The 23,044-nt window shown below is 31.6% G+C and overlaps 3 protein-coding genes across 3 annotated transcripts; 2 read left to right on the plus strand and 1 right to left on the minus strand.

Annotated features, from left to right (window-relative positions):
- Nucleotides 1-43: 43 nt before the first annotated feature.
- On the minus strand, nt 44-6,601 carry LOC130827161 (protein PSK SIMULATOR 1). Its single transcript, XM_057692809.1, has 2 exons — nt 6,225-6,601; nt 44-3,964 (listed from the first exon to the last, which is right to left on the minus strand). Exon 2 carries the CDS (start codon nt 3,961-3,963, stop codon nt 2,251-2,253), a length of 1,713 nt encoding a protein of 570 aa, XP_057548792.1. The 5' UTR covers nt 3,964; nt 6,225-6,601; the 3' UTR covers nt 44-2,250.
- Nucleotides 6,602-11,018: 4,417 nt separating this feature from the next.
- LOC130827524 (organelle RRM domain-containing protein 2, mitochondrial) lies at nt 11,019-13,200 on the plus strand. Its single transcript, XM_057693263.1, has 3 exons — nt 11,019-11,246; nt 12,534-12,602; nt 12,695-13,200. The coding sequence occupies exons 1-3, from the start codon at nt 11,120-11,122 to the stop codon at nt 12,928-12,930; spliced, it is 432 nt and encodes a 143-aa protein (XP_057549246.1). The 5' UTR covers nt 11,019-11,119; the 3' UTR covers nt 12,931-13,200.
- Nucleotides 13,201-16,744: 3,544 nt separating this feature from the next.
- On the plus strand, nt 16,745-22,821 carry LOC130827556 (AT-hook motif nuclear-localized protein 7-like). The gene is made up of 5 exons (XM_057693307.1): nt 16,745-17,278; nt 20,351-20,418; nt 20,873-21,019; nt 21,645-21,806; nt 22,257-22,821. Exons 1-5 carry the CDS (start codon nt 16,897-16,899, stop codon nt 22,560-22,562), a joined length of 1,065 nt encoding a protein of 354 aa, XP_057549290.1. The 5' UTR covers nt 16,745-16,896; the 3' UTR covers nt 22,563-22,821.
- The last annotated feature ends 223 nt before the right edge of the window (nt 22,822-23,044 follow it).

Genomic DNA, 23,044 nt, shown 5'->3' on the forward strand with positions numbered 1-23,044 from the left:
AGGAATATAAATATCCAAAAAAATACAATAGTCCGACTATGGCGAAGATTTGAGAGTTCGAGTCGGAGTTTACAAAATTCGATTCGAATATAACTTTTTGTCATGCTTATTGGTGTTATTTGGCAAATAAAAATAAGAATTTTAAGCTTTGAAATTTTCATTTAAAAAAAAAATTCGTGAATTTTTATTAAATAATAAAGTTATTCCTCGTCCATTTTCAGATAATTTGAATGTAGATGGCAAAATTGTCAAACCAGTGTGGTATCCCCTCTCAGTCACTTTTCCTTCACTTTCCCTCCCAAATCCCTCCTTTTTTTGCTATTCAAGGGGAGGAAAATCAATCTTTTTTTTTTTTTTTTTCCTTTTCCCTTCCTTTCCCTCTATTTTCTTCCACGGGCTCAATCTCGAGAATATATAAACAACCGTATGTTCCTTGCCAACTTACAATTGTTCGGACATGCTTAACCAAGTAGCCAACCATCGGGAGCAAGGGAGGTTCTGACCATAAGATACATAATAACGGTAGAACTGTAGAAGGTTAAGATAAAAATCAAAAGGGGTCTCAAATACGAATAGCGCACTGTGTCATAAAATTATTTGCCAATTTTGCTTAGGCTTGAAACCAATAGCAAAGATTGCTAGTTCTCACAAGATCACTCAAAGCTCAACCAGATGAACCAATAATGCAGATTCCAAAACCCATTCTACAATCACTTTGAAGAAAGGCAGTCATTTTACAGCTAAAGGAATAAGTATTGTCATGACTGTGGCACTAAATTTTCTTGATGAATCCTCCTAAACATTATCTCGCTTTCAAATGAAAAAAAAAAAATAGTCTTCCCCTTCACCGAGCTTTACCGTCATCATCATCAATAGACCTGTGCAACAGGCTGGAAGCCCATCAGGCCCCGGATCCAACCTTTATTTTACGGGCTTTAGATGGGCCGGGTCTTAAATGGGTCGGATTTTAATAGGAGGCTAGGAGCCTACTTTATAGTAAATGGAGCGGGTTGAAATCGGGCTTTACACGGGTCCTAGACGGGCCTTCACATTTTGCTTGAGAATTGGTTTCAAAGCATAACATTACACATTACCTTCAGCAACTTATTTTGCTTCACTATCTCAACTTCTCAAAGTATATTACTAACAAAACAAACAGTGAACGGCGTTGAATTACTGATAATAGAAGTAATTGATTAAAAAAAGTCTTTAATTAAAACTTTACTAGTATAAATTACAGGTTAGTGTAGTCCTAAATTTATTTAATTCAGTTCAAAAAACAGTGAATTATATTGAGAAAGGCATTTGCCATCTATTACTTCTATTATCAACACTTCAAAACAGTGAACGATTCACTTCTTTAATTAGATAAACGGGCTGGGTTTAATAAACCCGACCCAATTGAAGCCCATTTTTAATTTTCTAAGACACGACCCGACTCTACTAGAGTCCGGCCCGTATCCAGCTCAATGCATAGTGTATTCTGCTCATAGGAACTATGATCAAGTTTCTAGGGAAAAAAGAAAGGCAACAACACATATCCATAAAGGAGAGGGTGGTCAAAGAGTTACTCGACTCAAAAAGATCCACTAATAAATCCTTAGAAAGATTTAAATACATTGAAAAGAAAGTAAAAATGCGTTGCATAATCTAAATGCCAGATGAGATTCTTACAAGTCACAACAACATTGTGTTGTTAAAATTTAAAATTTAGCCATATGTTCCAAGAGAATGCAAATCGATTTTCACGGGTATTGTACAAATGTCAAGTTCACATCGCATGTCTCTTGCGGGAAATATAAGATATGCTTTACAATAAGTTTACGATGAGATGGGATATGGTGGTTATGGCAAGGAGAAATTTCGGGACGGGGTGAGGGGGCAGGGGAAATCTAAGCTCGAGTCTGCCTAGGCCATGATTAATCTAGAATCATGTAATATATAAAACAAAAAAAAGATAGCCGAATCGTTTCAACACACATATAAAAGTGAATGTTTGGCCCACCCTATACTTGTACCGTGGTTCCGAGAAAGCAAGGTTCTACATGCAATATTAACAAGTCAATGTATTGCAGTGTATTAAAGATTAGTTATCTTATATGCTATCTCAAAAGAATACCTCATTATATGAAACCAAGCTTTCTTTCGACAAGTAAATCTTCCGAGACCCTTAAACAAGTGAACCGAGATAAGCTCGAATATGTACCGCTCGCATCAATGCAACCAAGGTGTTTTCGCCATCAAAACGGATCAAGCATTGCAAGCAATAGTATCGGTCTGGATTGAATACCCATCATAAACCCGTGTACCACTTGCTTCCAAGAAAACTTTCTCATTCACGTTGCCAAATCTATATAAATAATTCAAACCCAACAAAAGTTCGATAATTGCAGCTTCGGTTTTTGATTGATTTGCAAAATACAGAGTCTGCACAAGTAGAAGACTTCCTCGGGAAATGATATGGTGTTTCTCATAATTCCTTTCGGAATGCCATCTAACTGTGTTATGCGCAAGAGGAGAAAGCCATTCCAACATTCTGGTTATCGCGAGACTCCATTCGGTAGCAAGGGCGGAATTATAGGACGAGGAAGCCAAGGACTTGGTGTACAGTTTCAGTCTTGCTCTCAACATGCTCTTTATACTGGTTGTTAACATATTGTAGAGATCGTCTCTTGCGTCAGGCGCAATTAGATGAGGCGACGAAGCGAGCTTTTCGACTAATATAATAATATTTGCATAATGGAGGCTTAAGGCAGCGCTTCCCAGAGAGCATGGCGGAGTATTAGACGATATACATTGAGAAAAAAAATTCGAACCACTTGTAAACAAGTTTTCACAAGAAGGGTCTGGTTTGCTTACATTTCCATCTATGTGATTCGAAACAATGGCGGCAGAACTTGAAGGTCCACTACTTGTCGTCGGCATGCAGCTCTCGACTACCGAAGAATGGCTTCCACCGACCATACATCCTTTGAACGGTCCTGATTGAGCGATCCGTTTCGTGATAAGAAACGGGAATTTTTTATGTTGGTTATGTACATGCTGATGAGTCTGTTTCTGATGCTTTTTGCTAGCTCTCTTACTTCGGCTGGGCAGTCCAAGTAACGAGCTTGACCGAACCAGAGGTCCCGAATAAAAGATAGAAGCATGATTTTCAGACGGGTAAACCGACGATTGTACAAATGAACGGCTTCGAGGAAGAGTTCCGGCAGTAAGGTGTTGGGCCGGCGTATTGTTTCTATCTGAAAATGTTACTTGATTGATTCCAACCAGAAACTTAAGCCTCTCGAATATCGTAACCAAACATCGTAACAGAAGTTGCACAATATAGTCATAGGTCCTCGACCAGGGGGACATATCTCGTAAATTTTTCACCTCTTGGCGCTGCCAAATGACCTTTTGCTGAAACTCGAGCAATTTCACTTTGTTGGTTTCCGGGTTGTACTGCATTCTCCTCAAAGTTTGTTCAAACTCCACCAAGACTTCCATCTCTTGATGCAATTGTGAAGTAGCAGCGACAAATCGCTCGATTTTCTTCGCTTTTTTCTCCATTTTCTTCCATTTATATTCCCATCCATACAATTCAATTGAGTTTTCTAACGGACTGCTAAAAATCCGGTCCAAATTATGATAAATAGGATTGGAGCATTTCTTTCCTAACCTACTGACAGAGTCTGCAGCATGCCACAAAGTCTCGACTATTTCGGCAAAAGCAAGATTCATGAGGTAATTTTCATCGTTTGATATTAATTTTACAATCCCGGGCGAGTTAACAACATCTTCCTTCAACCGCTCTATTTGAATGTCGCTCAAACAATTCCACAAGTTAACAATCTTCGACATCAAAGTCGCCACCTCAAACGCCAGAATTCCCAATACTGCTTTCTCAGAATTGGATCCATTTCTTCGTGAACTCCCCCACAAACTACTGAACCAGGACTCTTTCACGCCTTCGCCCCCCATCCTACACATGCATATCAATATCAAGTATCAACACCTATGATATAAAACATGATACAAATTTTGCCAACAATTGAATCTCACATACTACTTGAAATGTCTACTTACAGATTGCGATTTAAAGCTGCTTTTGCTACGTTTAACGGTTTATGTAAGAACTAACAAGTCTCCATGTACATAGCCAGGAGTCAGGTCCAATAATAACTAACTTGTTCAATTAATCAAATTTCTACTTTCTACGTTCTTTTTTACTTGCACCTAAACCAACTTTTGCACTATTCATCATTCTAATTATAATTTACATATATCGGCTATTATACGAGACAAAATAATAGTCATGTGAGAGCTTTTTTAATACGTCCCGTCGCATATTTTCATGATGTCAAATTTTTATAATTTTTAGTTATGTATAACTCTAGCTATAAACGATCCGACAAACGCATCCCGTCGTTCATTATAGCAAAGTTTTATAATTTTTAGTCATGTATAATTCTAAATATAAACAATCTGACAAACGCATTGGATTGCGCAAAAATGTGTTTGGTGCAAGTAAAGAAAACGGAGGAAGTATATAACAAGCCATTCCCCAATGCCAAATAGCTCCCACCTAGGTAAGGTTTGGGGTGGTCGGATATACGCAGTCTTACCTATGTAATAAGCATTTACAAACAATTATTTCCGATTGACCTTTAATTGCAAACATCATTTGGAACATCACATAAATATGAAGCACAAATGGCATATTTCTTGGTTACAATCCCAAAATTCATTATTCTACTCAAAACACTAGCCATAGTAGAGATACTCCTCTACAAGAAATAAATGTTTCTATCTATATAGTCTCAAGGGTTCAGGCCACTAAATTGTGAATGCTACAAATAGGTGAACCCCAGAAATATGAGAAGAAGCTTCAACCAAATCAATGGCAATTCATGGCCAACAGATCAGCAACCCGGTTGACCAATTGACAAACTTAACTAGGCAGTGAATTAACAGATCCAACTGATTTGTAAGCTTTAATAAGAAAATGAACAAAAAAGCACAAACTAAAAGTCATAAAATTCAAAATTATTTCAGAAAAGATGAATAAAGGAAACACCCATGTCTCCATCTCAACTCACCATACAATTCAAAATTTTTGAAAAAAAATAAACAATACAAATTTTTGAAAAAAATACACATCCCATTTTAACAAACAAAAACACCACGATAAACAGGCACAAATTCAAAAGAAAGAGTAACAAGTACAAATTGAAATGGAGTAAAGATTAAAGACTAACCCAGAATTTTTCCACAATTCATATAAAAGTGTGAGGATGAAAGAAAAAAGACTACAACTTTGAGTCTTTGTAAAGGTCAAAAAACACATCCCCAAGTCCACAAAGAACAAGAACACCAGATAAACAAGCACAAATCCAAAAGAAATAACATGAAAAACCCATGTCCCACATCTCAACCCCATCATAGAAAAATTACTTTTTTGAAAATAGAATACAATTAGTGTCTTTGTAAGCTCAAAAAACACATCCCCAATTTCACAAACAACAAGAACACCAAAATAAACAAGCACAAATCCAACATTCATAGAAGTAAAAAGAAAAAACCATCTCAATTCTTAGCCCAACCATGAAAAATTCAAAAATTTTGAAAAAAAATACAATTTGTGCCTGGTGAGCTCAAAAAACACATCCCCAAGTCCACAAACAACAAGAACACCAAGATAATCAAGCGCAAATCCAACATTAATAGGAATAACATGAAAAACCCATCTCAACCCAACCATGAATATTACAATTTTTTGAAAAAAAAAATACAATTAGTGCCTTATAAGCTCAAAAAAATACATCCTCAAGTCCACAAACAACAAGAACACCAAGATAAACAAGCACAAATCCAACATTAACGGAAGCAACATGAAAATCATCTCAATTCTCAGCCCAACCATGAAAATTCAATTTTTTGAAAAAAAAATGCAAATTGTGCCTTGTAAGCTCAAAAAACACATCCCCAAGTCCACAAACAACAGGACCACCAAGATAAACAAGCACAAATCCAGCATTAATAGCAGTAACATGAAAAACCCTTCTCAACCCAACAATGTCAATTTCAATTTTTTGAAAAAAAATACAATTAGTGCCTTGCAAGCTCAAAAAACACATCCATCAAGTCCACAAACAACAAGAACACCAAGATAAACAAACAAAAATCCAAAAAAAAAGGAGTAACAAGTACAAATCGAAATGGGGAAAAGATTAAAGACTAACCCAGAAATTTCCGCACGTATAAGCAGGAAAGTAACGCTCCTTTTTCAGAAGAACAGATAAGGAGAGAGAAGATGGAATCGGAGTAACCCAATTGGGAATCAGCCAGTTGGGTTAGCGTGTTACGGATAGATTTGTGTTTGTGTATATAAAGATTATTGATTAATTATTGCAAAAGGGGATAAACAAGAAGTAAAGTGAATGAATGAGTGAGAAATCCCAACTTTACTTTGAAATGGCGTTCATTTGAATGAATGATTGAATGAAATGGGAAAGGAATTGAATTGAAGTGAAATGTCGTCTAAAAATGGAAGGCCCACATACATCTGCCAGTTAAGCTAATTTAGTAGTATATACCAAAACCGATAAAAATGAGTAAATGACTAAATGAGTCTTGTCTTGTTGAAACATAGTCTGAATAAAAATTGATGCATTATTTAAACACCTATTCCCTTTGGACATCGTCTCCCGACTTATTTCAAGTTTTAGCCTATTGAAAATTAATATTTATTTACCGTATTTTTAATGTCAATTTATATTATTCTTAATACTTATTTACCGTATTCTTAATGCCTACTTTTAATATCTTAAATGTCTACTTATATCATTTTTAATGCCTACTTATAATATTTTAAAAAATATATAATGGGCTAACCCAACTCTAGATGGTCCCTCAGAGAGACCGTCTCTCACAAGAATTTGTGCTTATGCAATATCAAAGATTATGATGCTTCAGCTTTTATAACACCTTTGTATCTTTAAGCACTTAACATATATACTACATACATAAATATTAAAAGCTCATGTGCGATCGAATATGTTGAACATGCGTAAAACATTCCATGAAAACAAATACTTCCTACAAGGGTACTTTTATGGGAAGTCATTAGTTTGATTCTCATTTAATTTTCTCATTTTCTGAGTGTATCATGTAATCTAAAAAAAGGTATACTAAAACAGTCTAATTTGATGAACGCGTACAACAATAATGCTTCTATGTCACGATTTTGCTATATTTTTTATTTTAATTTGTCTTATAGAATTTGTTACATTTTATTTTCAGTCACGACTTATATTTTCCTTTTAATTTTCATTTACACATTTAATTTATTTTTTCATTTTATCTACACATTTTCTCCACTTTTCCATAAATTACACTATTTACCAATTTTTAACACTTTAATTATCCCACTTTTTGTTCTTGTATCAAATGATGTGAAATAGAGAGAGTATAATGATAAAGTAAAAATAGAGTTAATGGCAAAGTGGTAAAAATGTATGGATAATATGAGAAAGTAAAGTCACTGGGTGAGCAAAATTTTAAGAAAAATGTAAGCTAATACCAAAAATAGAGATGTAGCAATTTCAATTGAAGGAAAAGACATTCCAAAAACAATCAATCAGCTGGGTAACATTTTAAAATGTTCCTCCAAATTATAGCAAATCAACAATATAATTAAAGATTTGATAATTTAAAACGTTCAGTTGAACCAATGTTTTGTTAAATTCTTTTTAGTTTGGTTATTTTTTATCAGATCATATTTGGATTATGTCTCTTTTGATTTGGTTGAGTTCATATTGATCCAATAGCTTAAGCGTTTTAAAATTTACTAATTTTTTATCGATAAAAATTGATAAATTTGTAATTTTAAAGCTTTAATAAGAAAATATTGACTTATACCGTCATACCCCATCCTATTCACTTTAAAAGCAATTGGTTGATGGTACAAAATTCCAAATCAAAAATATTTAAAGTTAATGAAGATTAAGAGTATTTGAAATTGATTGACAAAAAATTGGAAAAATGCTCCTATTCCATTTTAATTAGATACAAGTCCAATTTCTTTTGATTTTTTCTATTCGGATTATTTTTAAATCATGAATCAAATTATTTAAATTATAATCTTAATTTAGGATTGAATTTTAGGTTAATTATAATTATAAATTAAAAATTAATAGTCATAGAAAATTTGATTTTTCCTTTGTATCTTTATTAAGAGGGCCTCACACTTTGGCCAAAGAGTCAAAAGTGAAGTAATACCCTTTTATATGATTCGATTTGATTAGATATAAAATGACTAAATGAGCCTCCAATCAATGTATCCTAATTCCTATACCTTTCCAACCGTAAATAGTCTTGATTTTTTTTATCATGTAAATAATTATTAGAATTGAAAATTTTAAATATTATGGGACAATGGCCGCCGCGAGAATTTAGATATTATAGTGGCCAATTTAGATATTATATTTAGTAAATTTAAAAAGTAAAAATGAAAGTTAAATAATAAAAAAATTTATAATTAGTAATGCATATGGAGTATTTAATTTGTCAATTTATATATAGTTATTATGAATAATTATGATACATATATATATCACATATGAAACTTAGAAACATCAAATAATTATTAATTGGGAAATTTTACATGGTAAGCATCAACTATAGGGAAAGGCGAGTGGTAGTAATTCTTAAAATTCTTTTCACAAAATAGCACTCAACTTTTTGAAAACTCACTACAGTTTTATTATTATGCAAAAAACGTTATGTTAGTCGTTAAATGGTGAAATGACACAAATACCCATATTAAATCGTAACTTTCCTCCTCTTTCTTCCGGTATTTAATGAAGTTCATCTTTTTCATTTTGAATTCCATCAACATCTGTCAATTTCATCACAACTTCCCTCCTCTTTGAATTGTGCGTGTTCATCAACGAAAATTTTCTTCATTTCACTATTTATCTTGTTCGTCTACTGTAATCATAGCTATTCTCAGGTATATTTCTTGCCTCTGTTTCGCTTGATCATTTGTTTTTGTTTTTTTTTTGCATAATTAGGGTTTTGCATATACACAGTGAGGTTGGTATTCATACTTTGTCTGCATTTTTAGGGTTTGATCATTTCTATTTTATTTCAAAGTTAGGGTTTTGGTAGCTTCACTAACTCTTTGTTTTTTGTTATAGAATGGAGGAACGAGTGGTACTTAGGTTTCAATGGAAGGATATTGAACAATATTTAATGTTTATGATAAAGATAGAGAAACCCTATTAGACCTGATTTTGGATTGGGAGGCTAATTGTATTAATGCAGGAAAGGAAATGTCTTTACAACCCAGGTTTTATTACATGCATAACAATGAGGTTCAATGGCTTGATTTGGGTGGAGATTTCTCCTCCATATGCTTCACACATCAACCTTCGTCTTCCATAACTGGTCAAATCTTCTTCCTTCACCCAGCTAAAAAAGAAACAAGTTTTACATTTGTAATACAACCTCAATGGGTTAGCACTCGAATCCGAAATCCTAACTTCCAAAATTCGCCCTTGTTGGCCATTGCTACACATGCATTTAACAGCATAAATCTCTTTGATGTCTATGTCTATCGCTATTATTGGAGGTCTTGAAGAAATTTCTGAGTATATGGATGATGAGGACATGGTTTATGATGTTGGAAGAAGAAGATTAATGGCAGAGCAAGAAGACATGCAAAGGAAGAAAAGAGATATTGCGTTTTACTGAAATTAAACAAGGAAATTTGTGTCATTTCACCATTTAACGGCTAACATAACGTTTTTTGCATTATAATGTTACTGTAGTGAGTTTTCAAAGAGTTGAGTGCTGTTTTGTGGAAAAAAAAGTTAAGAATTGCTACCACTCGCCCTTTCCCTATAATTGGTACTTACCATGTAGAATTCCCCTTATTAATTTGACTACGAACTTTAAATTATGGCCAATCTTGTAGAAAAATAGTCATTTGTATTTGCCCACAAATTATAAATAATCCAATACAAAAGAATTATAGTTTATGATACATTAATACTCGTTAAAATCAATTGATAAATGTCTTTATAACTATGTACTACTTTAACTTTAGATGCTAATTTTAGTTATTGATAGATGTCAAATTGCTACAATTCAATAATTTTTTGTATCGTACCTTAACAATGATACTTAGATTTTCAAGGGTCGAAAGAATCATATGGGGTCAAATGACCCCTTAGCCTACTATGTGCCTCCACCCCTGAGTGGCGGTTACAAAATTTTTTGTTTATAGGTTTAATTATAGTGATATAAATTATCATTATAACAATGGTCAATTACTTCAACCAAAAAAAGTTCAATTACGGGGTTGAATATGAGAGGAAGAGAGGTTAAAGGGGAAAAAAATAAAATGGGGCAATAAAGAGTTAATTTCGCAACTATAGTTAAAAGCCATATTTAATAATTTACCGTAACCGATGGGCTGTACATTATTTACATTTAATGTAACCCGAAGATTTGTATGTATCTCAATTTCTGCTACTTTGCTAATTTCATGTGGGCTTAGTACGGGTTTAGTTGCACCCGCCGGTCCTACTGAAATCGTCATTGACCTAAAATATCTTAACATGCTTAAATTTCTATTGTCCTACTCCTAGTTGATCAATTTCAACTTCTCGCTCCTTCTGTACCCACGAAAATGTCACAATTTTATCATGGTCCACTTTTTTAGTTTGTAATATTTTATTTTCGTAATTGAGCCAAACATAGAAGTCTTCTAACATAGCTCATTTACTAACCAACTTTAAGATCTTTAATTCGATTTTCACGTATTTCTTACTTTTTCTCAGTATATCCTATATATAAAAAAATTTAAATATTAATCATATATTAAAAATACCACAAAACTTCCGATGTCAAAAAGAAAAACTTCATTATAGAATCCTTACTTGAAATTTACTTTTATTTGATTAATTAATTTTAGATTTTATAAATTTCAATTTTATTATTTAACATTAAATTCATTTATATCCCTATAAATCTCACATCCTAAAATCCTAAAACCCTAAAACCCTACCCTTGCAAGTGCTAGTTCTATTGCATTTCTCTGCTATTCTCCTGTGATTCCAACAATCTGACAATGGCATTGGCCAACAATCTTCGCAGGGTTTTCAATGGAGCTTCTTCTGTTTCCCCAATTCTGCAATCGCAGCTTTCTTCCATTCGCCTCAACTCAACTCTTACTTCTCCCAAGCTCTTCGTTAGCGGTAAATCAATCGCATCTTTTCTTGTCAATTTTTATATTTTTCCGCAATTTCTATGTATATATATGCTCATTGGATTATTCAATTATTATATAAATTCACCTACTTCGTTTGATGAAATCTTGACTTTTAACCATGTATTGACTGATTTGTTAAATATAATTGCTAATTGACATTTTGGGGTGGAATTTTGTATTCGTGAAGATTGCGTAAAGGCAAAACAAAGTTAAAGGAAAACTTAGGTTGTGGACTTGTTGTTGGCAATTTGGAAATTGTATCTTTTGCTATATCTTCTTTTTCATATGATTTCGTTGGATTTTTCAGTTGCAATAAAGAAATGTAGAATTTCAATGTTCTATAGTTTAGTATATGTTCGAGTACTCAATTGTCAAATTTTTGTGTGCTCTGCCTGATGATTCTTAGTTTTTGTTTAGTAGTAGAAGAACTAAAGAGGATTGATGGCCTGAGGGTAAATTTACTTCTATTGGTGTTCTGTGAAACTCAAATTTTGTGCTTATCTTGTGATATTTACAATTGGAGTAGGTAGCATTGAGATTTGAGAATAGATGCTTGGGCTCTTATAACTGGATACAAACTCGGTTGCTATTTTTTTTTTAGGTGTAGGCTAGGAAATCCTTACGGACACGTGTAGAGGGGATTAATCGAACCCACACAAGGGTGAAAGCGATTGTCCTTAAGTACTAGGTTAACTATGATTTTCGACTTGATTGCTATTTTTAGTAGACAACCATAGCGATAGCGCTATAATTTTTTCACGCTATTAGAATGACTCATTAAATCATGTGCACTTATTTATTTATATGAAGTTGCATATGATGTTTATAAAAGATAGTAGTGAGACTTTAAACTTTTAATTGAGTTGGTTTTTTTACATAGTATTAAAACTTAGAAGCCATTGTAATGGAAGTTCCCCTCATTTTAAGTGGAAATTTAGCGTTGGGTACGAGGAGAGCTTGTATAGTTGTATTGCATCCACATTTCTTGTCCAAAGGCTCTTGTGTAAGGAGGTATAATAGAATATATAACGTATTATGGGGCTTCAACCATCAACATTTGCTTACGAGGATCAGTCTAAGATAAATTTTGTTACGTTAGATCCCCATAAAACCCTAGCGACTAGCGAGCCACTTAATGACATTGGAGTAAAGGATGATGAATGGAACCATGAGTGTATGAGTAGGATAAAAGCTGAAAAAGCCTACAGTGAATTTGGAAGTGATTAAATCAAATGAAGAAGCTATATTTTGTCTTATATACTTTGTGATACAGGTCTTTCAAAATTTACTAATGATGAAAAGCTCAAGGAAGCATTTGCTCCCTTTGGACAGCTTCTTGAAGGTATTATCTTTTAGACTGCTGTCTGAATTTCATTTAGTTTCTGGCATTGCTTACTATTAATCAGCTAAACCATTTTATTATGTTAAGTGCAGCAAGAGTCATTATAGATAGACCTACAGGAATATCAAAAGGATTTGGTTTTGTAACATATGCCAGTATAGAAGAAGCCAATAAGGCCCGTGAAGAAATGAACGCCAAGTTCTTAGATGGATGGGTTATCTTCGTTGATCCTGCCAAGCCCAGGGATCCTAGACCACCATCTCAATTTGAGTCACAACCACAACATGCTGGTTTTTCTGTTAACAAGACCGTTGGATGGAGCAGGTGAAAGTGCGGAACATGCTCCTACTGTTGATTAGTGATTCATTTGAAGTGTACACGACAACGTATGCTCGGTCAATTTATAGTGTACCCGTTGGTGAGTAAGATTGAAACTTTCCCCCCTTAAATTCTTGTAAACGATAGACTTGGTTTAGATGTAAGATTGAAACTCCCATCCCAAAAATTTAGGTAATTTGAGCACTTCTAACTTATATCACTTATCATATGTATTGGCTACTTTATTGATTTTAGTTCTACAAAACCCTTTGTGGAATAATTTCTCGAACGTGTTGCGAGGTTTGCGTATGTGGCCAAGTTGGGTATCAAAAGGCTGATATCCAGGCAAGGGGGAATCTAGGCTCAGGTTGTCGTGGTCTTAGTTATAGTCATTTGATTAAAATTCAGGTTGTCCTAGCCCCTAGGCTTGTTCAGCCGCCCTTGTTATCAGTTTTGGTCTGGTTGGTGCGTGCCTCTCGTGTTTCTCGTGTTTAGGGTGGTGCTTTTTTCTTTTTCTACAACTTAGGTTGTAGAAGATTTTTTTGGAGTTATATATTCCTTTAATTGCTAAAAAAAAGAATTTGGTACATTGTCCTTAGACGGTTCTTGACAAAATCAAAAGCTACTATGAATAAAAGGAAATGTATATCTTTCCTTAATCCGAGCATGAAATATGAACATGACCATATCTTTCTATATTTGTATTTTAGGTGCTTCTCAAATTTATCTTATCAAGAACCAAGTCTTTTTTCAATTTGAGAGTAAATACTGTTTTTTAAAGATAAGATTGTAAGTTTGATTCTTACATAATTCGTTCTTTTCTCGCAACTTCTATAATCAAGATAAAAATAAAAAAAATACAAAATCTAATCTGATCAAATACTCCCTCCAATTGCAAATTTAGTAATTGTAAATATGTAATTATCCATTTAAAGTAGCGAAGTATCTAATCGGGTAATGTTCAGATAATACCCCACAATTTATTATATAACCATGAACATAATACCCCAGAATACTTTATGCTTTTGTTTTCAAATAAAATTTTTTTAACCAATTCACCTAGTATATAAGCTTAGACATTAAACTTAATAATTATTTTACATTCAATAAAAGATATATTCTAAAATAAATAAATGTAATAATATTTTTAGAGAATATTCAAAATAAAATTTCAAACAATTATCAATTTTATTATCTATTAAGCCTATGTATAGGTGTTTCACAATAAAAGCGTCTCATATAATAATTTATGTTAACCCAAACGCCTTTCAACTAACAATAGTTATAGCTAGATCAACTTAAATTCTGACTCAAAAGTTTATTACAAATTCTTAAATGAGACGTCTCATGATGGTGAAATTATTTCTATTGGACTAACCCATGTACATATAGTGTGTTAGAGTGATTACTTATAATTTTAAAGTGATCAATTAGAAAAATAGACTAATTAAATGGGAAATAATTCCTAATCAATAACAGTGATTTGTAAATCACCAAAAAAAACAAAAATAATAATAATAATAAAATAAACAAAACTAAAAAAGGTAAATTAAATTATAAAACTCTCCCCCTGTCAAATCCTACCATATAAAGTGATTTGTTAAATTCACAAATCATCCTTATTTACTAAGACATACTCTTATATGGGTCTCTCTCATCCAAGATGAATTATTCTCTATTACCACCTAATACTACATTTTCAATGGTGATGCATTAGAATGAACTTTGTGAAAAAATTAAACTTTGTGAAAAAATTAAATTGCTGAAAAAGATAAGGATGACCATAAAATTTGTTAAGAGATTTTTCTATCAAAACTACATCATTAGTTTCCATTTTCATCATTAGTATTGATTATTAAATGAACCGTTAATGAACTTAACGTTATCAAAATGGTGGTTACAAATAAAAAGTAAAAAACCTAGTTAAAATTCATGGATAAATTTTGCAATTCATTGATACCATTACAAAATCATGAGTTTAGTTAGCTGATTATAGTGATTAATTTGACTATCTGATTTTATTAACTTGTTCGATCAGTTGATTTTGAATTCGTTGCTTCGAGCAGCTTATTCAAAAACAGCTTATTCATATCAGTAAGTTGCTTCAACCAACTAGTTCACCAAACACTAGTATTAGCTGGTTTGACCATCAACCCTGCATTCACATCAAAATAAGTTAAAATAGCTAAAATTTCTCAATAAGTTAATTTGCCAAACATCCCCTTATTCTCCCAGATAGCAAATTAATCTTATCCTATTTAGGCTAAAATCTTTATCCGAACCTAAAATCCTTCCACGCTACTACGCTAGGTAAACCAACTCATTGTAGTTGTAGAGTGACCCCACAACTAATACAATTATATTTTAATTTTCAATGCACTTTGTCCCATTATCGACTTTGAAATTTAAAATGTCAAGGGTGAAACATTAATTATGACTTGTAATTTAATATGTCACTTTTTTATTTCCAAAAAGCAATGTTTATTCAAGCAAACAAATCTACGTAATGTAAAAATCAAATTATATGTTTATTTATGAAAATATATTGATATTTAGATAGAAAATGTTATTTTTAAAGTAAGGTACTGGATGGTCATAGACTCATATGTCGAGTTTGGATAGTATCCAACCTGACCTGGACCAAGTCTCGTCAAGTTTGTCGGATCTTAAATTCTAAGTGAGTCTTAATTTAATTATTTAAAATTAAGCTTTTTAAAAATTTAAAAGCTTTATTAGTACTAAAATTAGTTTATAGATTGTATATAAGTCTAATTCAAGTAAATATAGAAATATGTTTATAACGAATTTAAAGTTAAATTTGGATTGTGTAATAAGTCGAGTTTAGAGTAGATCTGATAAGTCTAGGACTAATCTAATGGATATGAATTTGAATACCTTAGACCAAAATCCTATTACATTTTTCCAACCAAAACACCAAATTGATCTACTATTTTTCAAAAATTTGACCCAAACCCTAAAAATAAGAGTAAAATTGCGGAGAGACCAATAGGATCAAAAATCCATTACCATCATTAACCCTTACTAATTTTATGAAATACTACTAAAACAATTATCCTCCCCTAGTATTACATTTTTCCTATTAAGGTTCGCAATGCCCTCGTTATATCTACAAGTCATTCTCTATTCGATTCTAAAATTCTCCTCACTAGGCGATCTCACCCTTTGGATCGACCTTGATAGTATGGTTACTTTGATACTATTTATAGCATCTCAAATCTGTTCTTGAAATCAACGATAATAACGATAAATAAATATAAAATCTTAGTTTAAGTTTTCTGGATAAACATAAATCGTTACAATTAAATTACATTATATATTATTTTATTTTAGAAAGAGAATGTTTATTATATCAAATTATATGTTTCTATACTAAAATATGTAGTAATATTTAAAATAAATAATGAATATCATTCTTTTTTCACAATATTGAATGCCTTTTTAGAAAGTAAGATATGCTATTTAATTTCATTAAGCAAAATAATATCCTATAGCTAATTATATGAATCATCTCTTACAAATAAATCTTATCCCTCTCATCAATTATTTAAGAAATAAAAGCTAAAGTAATAAAAAAAAATTACCTACATTAAATTTAAATTTTAAAATCATTTGTATATCTCCAATAATCAATAAAATAATATTATTTTATTCAAAGTGTTTATAAATTATTATTTTAATCAAAGTGTTTATAATAATATTATAATATTATTATTATAATAATTATATTACAACCCCCCAAATCCTAATTCGTTAAATCACTATATAAACCCCATTATTTCAACAAATTAATTGTATTTCCTTCTTCTCCTTATTTCTCTCTGTAATTTTGCTAAAGTCACAGACTGTGACACAGAGGAACAGAAGAGAGAAAAATCATCTGTTCTTTGCTCATTTTGTGGCGCCATTCTTTCACCCTTTTCTCTTTTTTCAAACTTCACATCAGAAAAACCCATCAATGGAAGACGGAGGAAGTCCCATTTCCGGTTCCGGGTCACCCGAAAACACTGCAAGCGGGTCACCCACTCCAATAAGTGGTGTTGTTGTTTGTGCCCACTCGGATCCATCAAACGGGCTCGGAGAACTTTCCGGCGCGGTGGTTCCTCAAGGAAGTACTGGAAGTTCTGACGTTCTGAAGAAGAAAAGAGGAAGACCAAGGAAATATGACCTGAATGGAAATTTGAATCCGGCGTATTCCGCCGGAAAAAAATTATCGACGCCTGCAACGACGGTTTTTAATCCGTCGGGATTTACTTTTACGACGCCGTTTTCGAGTGAATGCGGAATGAAGAGAGGGCGTGGTAGACATTCTGCTAACTGGCTTCAACCTCCTCCCTTTGGTGAGTTTTTTTTTTTTTTTTTTTTTTTTTTTTTTTTTTTTCTCTTACCAAAAATAAAATATATTAACTACTCCATTTTATTTCAATTTTTTTATTGTGAAATATATTTTTTTCTTAAATACTTGCTACATTAACTTTATTATTGGCATTTGACATCATTCATAATTTTACTTATTTTATATTTCACGCTTTTGGTAAGAAAAAATATACTTCTAGTTTTTATTTGAATTGTATAATTTTAGGCTGTTTTAATATTTACTTTTTATAATTTTTAATTATATATAATTAAATATATAAATAACTAATTATAAATGTCAGTATCTCTAATTACACATAATAAAAATTTATAAAAAATACATAATAAAAAAGTATATATTCACACGAATCGAATATATTTTATATTCTAAATATGTATAAAAACATTAATTAAATTTCTTTGACCATAAGGTAGAATATTCCAAATGTAAAAAAATTAGAGAAGGTAGGAAGTAATAATAATAACAATAATAATGAGTTTTTTACCAATATGTTGTTCATTAATTACAAAATTCCCAAAATAATATTATGTAAGTTTAAATTCCCAAACTAATATCCACCAAAGATACCTTATTTTCCACCAAAACAACTTATTATTTTAACGGCCCGTATCCGGCTCAATTTATCCATAAACCCGACTTATAGGTATCCGGATAAATTAGATCGGAACACCAGTTATCTGATTTTATTTATGGTATTTTTGGGCATAATTTATTAAGCACTTCAAGCAAAATATATTTTAAAAATTAGAAACAATAGTGGAATGCAAGTAGAGGATGATTGATATAATACAAGATTACAACAGATTTCATATTACTAAATCTAACAAGCTAATGAAACATTTTTTAAATAAATACATAACACAAAGCATTTTTGACAGGATTAAGCAATTACAATACAAGACTTGAGGTAATCAAACCCATTAATTAATATATCTTGTTGCTTATAGTCGAGTTTTATTAAGTTGCAAATGTCATTTTCTTACCGAATATGCTAGTAGGGTCCATTTGATACCGTAAAATAAAAATTTTCCCCTTTAATAACGGGTCAACGGGTACCCGTTAAAAATCATATTGCGGTTTATGACCCGACCTGGTTAATACAGGTCGGGTACCCAGCCCGTAATTGATAATATTTTTGGAAAAAATGACCTACCATTTATAATGCTTTGTGTTATGTATTTATTTAAATTTTTCATTCCTTGATCGTTAAATTTAGGAATATGGAATATGTTGTAATCGTGTCATCCTCTACTTGCATTCTACTACTATATCTTGTTTTTAAATATCTCTATTTCTTTTTGTTTTTTCACTTTTAGAGAGAAATTTAAATTAGATTTTTAAAATATATATTGAAGATAAAAAATATTCTTGTGAGATCTTGTTGGATTTATCTTGATGTAAATTTTCTTAATATATAATTTTTATAATTTTTTATGATGCGTCGTTAGAGATATTAAAGCTTAAAATTTTCTAAAAAATAAGTGTAAAAGTTAAAGTGAACAAACAAAAAGGAATAGAGGGAGTTTTGTGCTTGTAGTACCCAATAAATTCTGCCCAAAAATACGATAAATAAAATCGGGAACTCGGTATCGGGTACACGCATAAATTGGGCCGGGACACGGACCGTTAAAACAGGTATCCGACTTTTTAGATATCCAACTTTCCGAGTAGCTGAAATGCCGAGTGTCCGCTAATGAACACCCCTAGTGATAATGGTAAATTGTTTGGTAAAAAAAGTATTTCTTAGGTGGACATTAATATGGAAATTTAAATTTATATAACATTATTTTTAGAATTTTGTAATTAATGAACAACATTTTGGTAAAAAACTCAATAATAATAATAATAATAAGGGTAAATGATTTATAGCTCTTAGGATTGTACATAAAAATTAATAAATTCTCTTTGTAATTAATAATTTAAAATTTTTAAGAGAATCTAATCTAAAAATTAAAAAACGATAAATATTTTATTTAATGATTTTAACTACCCAATAAGTATTAAATGATAAAATAATAAAGTATAATTAAATGTTTATGTTTTCAAAGCAAAAATAATATTAAATTATATAAATTAAATACAAGATTTTTTCTTATATATAATCCTTAGGGCTGTATATATCATTTCCCTAATAATTATAATAAGGAAGAAGTATTATTTAAATTTATTTAAAATTGATTTTGGAATTGAATCTTAAATGCAATTAATTGTATTTCAATTTTATTTTTATTTTGTGTAACTTGTAGTTAGAACTTTGATATAGTTTTATTTTAAATTACTTAACATCTTTAAAATATCTGCAATTATTTTTTCCTAATATATTACTAGAAATTTAGTATTTATTATAAATTATAAATGTATTTAATTAAATGGATGTGGGAGTATATTTGTAAATAATTTTGGTTTAATTTTGTAGATAACTATCGTATGGATGTAGAAGGATAATTTATGTAAAGCGCCGCTAAATGATTCACTAAGATTTATTTATAATTGATAGTCGACTTTAATATTTTAAAATTTATTTTTTATTATAATATTATAATGACTTAAAAATAAAGTTTGTGTATGTACCTATAAACTACAATAAAAATTCAATATTTTATTGAAGTCGAAGTAGACTTTGAACAATTAAATGAAAATTGTAACTACTTTGCTTATGAGTTTTGAACAATAATGGAATAATTATTTTTTGGTAAACAAAAAAGGTAAATTAATATTTTGATATTTTATTAATTAAAATAATATTTAATACATAATCCTGTTCTTGAAAATTGTTATTATTACAGTTTTTGACTGTGAATTTTATATTATTATTTTTTTGATTTCGATGCCTTTTATAAGGAATTTTTTTTTTGAACTTTAACTTTGTTAGATGATAAGAAGGCCACGTAAAGATTTTTATGTTTAAAGTGACTGAAATATTAGTCATATTGAATGAGAATTTACTTGCATTGACCAAAAAATTATTATTGTGTTTGTGACCGAAATCTTATTTTTATGGTTATTGATTTTTTTGTTATTTGGATGTATGAAGGTGGAATGTTTATAGACGCACCAAGATCAGACTTTACTATTTATGTCGTACCAGTTCAAAAAGGAGAGGTATGTTCCGTTTTTCTTGCCAAATCGCTTAGTGCCTCCAAAAATTAGTGATCCCAAATTAATTTTAAGATGCATTTTTTTTATATTAAATTTTAAAGTTAATACTTAATTTTCACTTTTAATAGATTCATTGGATTATGACATGGATTTTGCGTTATTCTTGCTTTTTTTATGAACAAATATTCAAGCATAAACTATTTTGTTTTATACATTTTGGTGTCAAATACAATTTCTTTTAATAATTCCTAAAATACGTAAGAATTTCATTTCAAAAGATACTGCGTAATAAATAAGGTTTTATAAATTTTGCTTGCCCCATACATTAAACTCAATAGGACAATAGGACAAAATGAGTAAATTATTCTTTGCACTTTTGACAGCTGTAAAATGGTAATTGTGAGAAATGTTTAGTGTAACTAATCTATTTTTTTCTTGTGGGATAATTCTTTTGCAGGATATTATGGCCAAGATCCATGCTGTTGGCCAACAAGCTGGGTCCGGGTCGGGTCCCCGAGGAGTTAGTGTACTGTCTGCTACTGGTACCATCTCCAATGTTACCGTCCGACAACCCGGATCGACTAGTGGACTTCTGACTTATGAGGTACTTCCGACGATCCGTCTGCAACAATTGTATTTTCTTTGTGCCATTTATTATGTTACAATTTTTAGTTTTTAGGATGAAATGTAGCAAATTAAGTTAAATCAGGTAATATTATTTTAAAGTGCTTGGGTAAAATAAATGTTATATGTGATTATAATAATGATTTAAGGAAGTGCGTTTCAGGAATTAAATTGATTATTATTATGTTTATGTATATCAAAGAACATACATTTTAGGCTATGAGGATCTTACTAATAAACATATTCTTAAATGGAATATCTTAAATTTATGAGTTGATGCATTATTTTGTAGCTATAGAGATATCTTACTTGGAGTAGGGTATTTGTATCTAAAATAGATAGAAAACTATGTCCATTTATTAGCTCACAATACGTTATGGGCCTCTGATTATAATATACACATAAAGAAAGATCGATATTTATAATGCCATATAAGAGAAAAGTTTATGTATCTATACATAATTGATCTAATAGCTACTTTTGGTATTAGTTAAGCTATTCAATAAATCATGAATGCATTACGTCTTACTACGAAACTGCCTCATACAACAATTTGTTTGACCTGAAGGCTACTCGATTAATCTATAACATGAACAATGGTGCAGGGCCGTTTTGAGATCTTGTGTTTAAGTGGAACATACACAATGAATGAAGCTAATGGAGTGACAACCACAAACGGTGGCTTGAGCATTGCAATCGCAGGTCCAGATTGCCGTGTGGTTGGTGGCATCGTTGCTGGTTGGCTTACAGCCGCAGATCCTATTCAAGTAAGTGTCTATCTTCCTAACTAGCTCCACTCTTAAACACGCAAGTTAGGTTCTTGAACACGCTACTGTCAAGGAACCAACTCGACCAAAAATTTAAGCTGATGGTTGAGGCTTTAGGATATGTTATCTACTCTAACATGCACTCTCACATGAGAATCTATTAGGCTGAAAGTGTGGATGTGCATGGGCGTTGAATATTTCACTTCAATGAGGGTTGGTTGAGATTTGAACTACTGACCTCTAGTCACGTTGGCTTCTTATACCATGTAAATGAACCAACTCAATCAAAAGCTTAAGCTAATGGTTGAGGCCCTAGGATATGTTATATACTCTAACAGCTACTTGAGTACATGGACTTTGAACTAAAATCCGAAACAAAAACAACTAAAACAAATAGTTTTCAATCGGTCTTTGATAAAACGCTAAGGAACATGTTTCGTTTGCTGATAGATGCTGCTTGGGACCTTTGTGCCCTTCGGTTCCAAGGCACCAAGGAAGAAGTATCAGCGCGAATGCCGAACAACAGCTGCTGCACCGATCCCTGTGTTTCCTGATGCAACTCCTACAGAAACACCGAACCAGCAGTCTGTGCCCTTAGACAGTGAAGTGTGCACATCCGAAGTGTCACAAAGGCCTGCACAAAGTCATATTGAGGAAGACGACAGCATAGGAAATGGGCACAACCTTACTGGATCGCAGCAATCACTGCAACAGAGGTTTTACCCTGATATCAATGAGTCGGCTCCTGATGTATAACGTTTTTAGTCTCGTTTAGAGTGGATTTAGTCGCTTCCCTTTCATGAGGGAACACAGTCTTATAGACATTTTTGAGGATTATGGTAATAGGTTTTAGAAAAGGATTAAAGTCGGGTTGAATCATAGAATACAGTGGTAAGTTATGGCTATGGAGTGTTGTTTCTTTGTAGAAATAAGTTATATAAACTTCACATCGACATTATAGTTATTGTAGCAAAAAGTGAATGATTTATCTATTTTGATTCAGTATTTACCAAAATTTTCAGGGTTTTGTTTGGTTTATGTAAACTATATCCCTTTATGATTACAATTTACAACTAGTGTGTTTGTTTGTACATATAGATTAGTGCTTGTTTGTTAACACTTGTTTGTTTGGTGGTCAAGGTGAATCTAAGTTCGGATCTATTTAGGCCATGTGTTCAGTCATTTAATTAAAATTTTTATTAATATTAAAATGTATAACATGTATATGTACAAGAATA

Source organism: Amaranthus tricolor, chromosome 11 (assembly GCF_026212465.1).
Source record: "Amaranthus tricolor cultivar Red isolate AtriRed21 chromosome 11, ASM2621246v1, whole genome shotgun sequence".
Classification (NCBI taxonomy): Eukaryota; Viridiplantae; Streptophyta; class Magnoliopsida; order Caryophyllales; family Amaranthaceae; genus Amaranthus; species Amaranthus tricolor.

Bases quoted from the DNA above. Each gene is read 5' to 3' on its own strand.
- LOC130827161 (XM_057692809.1), bottom strand. From the start codon at position 3,963: ATGGGGGGCGAAGGCGTGAAAGAGTCCTGGTTCAGTAGTTTGTGGGGG.
- LOC130827524 (XM_057693263.1), top strand. From the start codon at position 11,120: ATGGCATTGGCCAACAATCTTCGCAGGGTTTTCAATGGAGCTTCTTCT. The intron at 11,247-12,533 runs GTAAATCAATCG...TTTGTGATACAG, and splicing joins TCCCAAGCTCTTCGTTAGCG to GTCTTTCAAAATTTACTAAT. The intron at 12,603-12,694 runs GTATTATCTTTT...TGTTAAGTGCAG, and splicing joins CTTTGGACAGCTTCTTGAAG to CAAGAGTCATTATAGATAGA.
- LOC130827556 (XM_057693307.1), top strand. From the start codon at position 16,897: ATGGAAGACGGAGGAAGTCCCATTTCCGGTTCCGGGTCACCCGAAAAC. The intron at 17,279-20,350 runs GTGAGTTTTTTT...GGATGTATGAAG, and splicing joins GCTTCAACCTCCTCCCTTTG to GTGGAATGTTTATAGACGCA. The intron at 21,020-21,644 runs GTACTTCCGACG...ACAATGGTGCAG, and splicing joins GTGGACTTCTGACTTATGAG to GGCCGTTTTGAGATCTTGTG.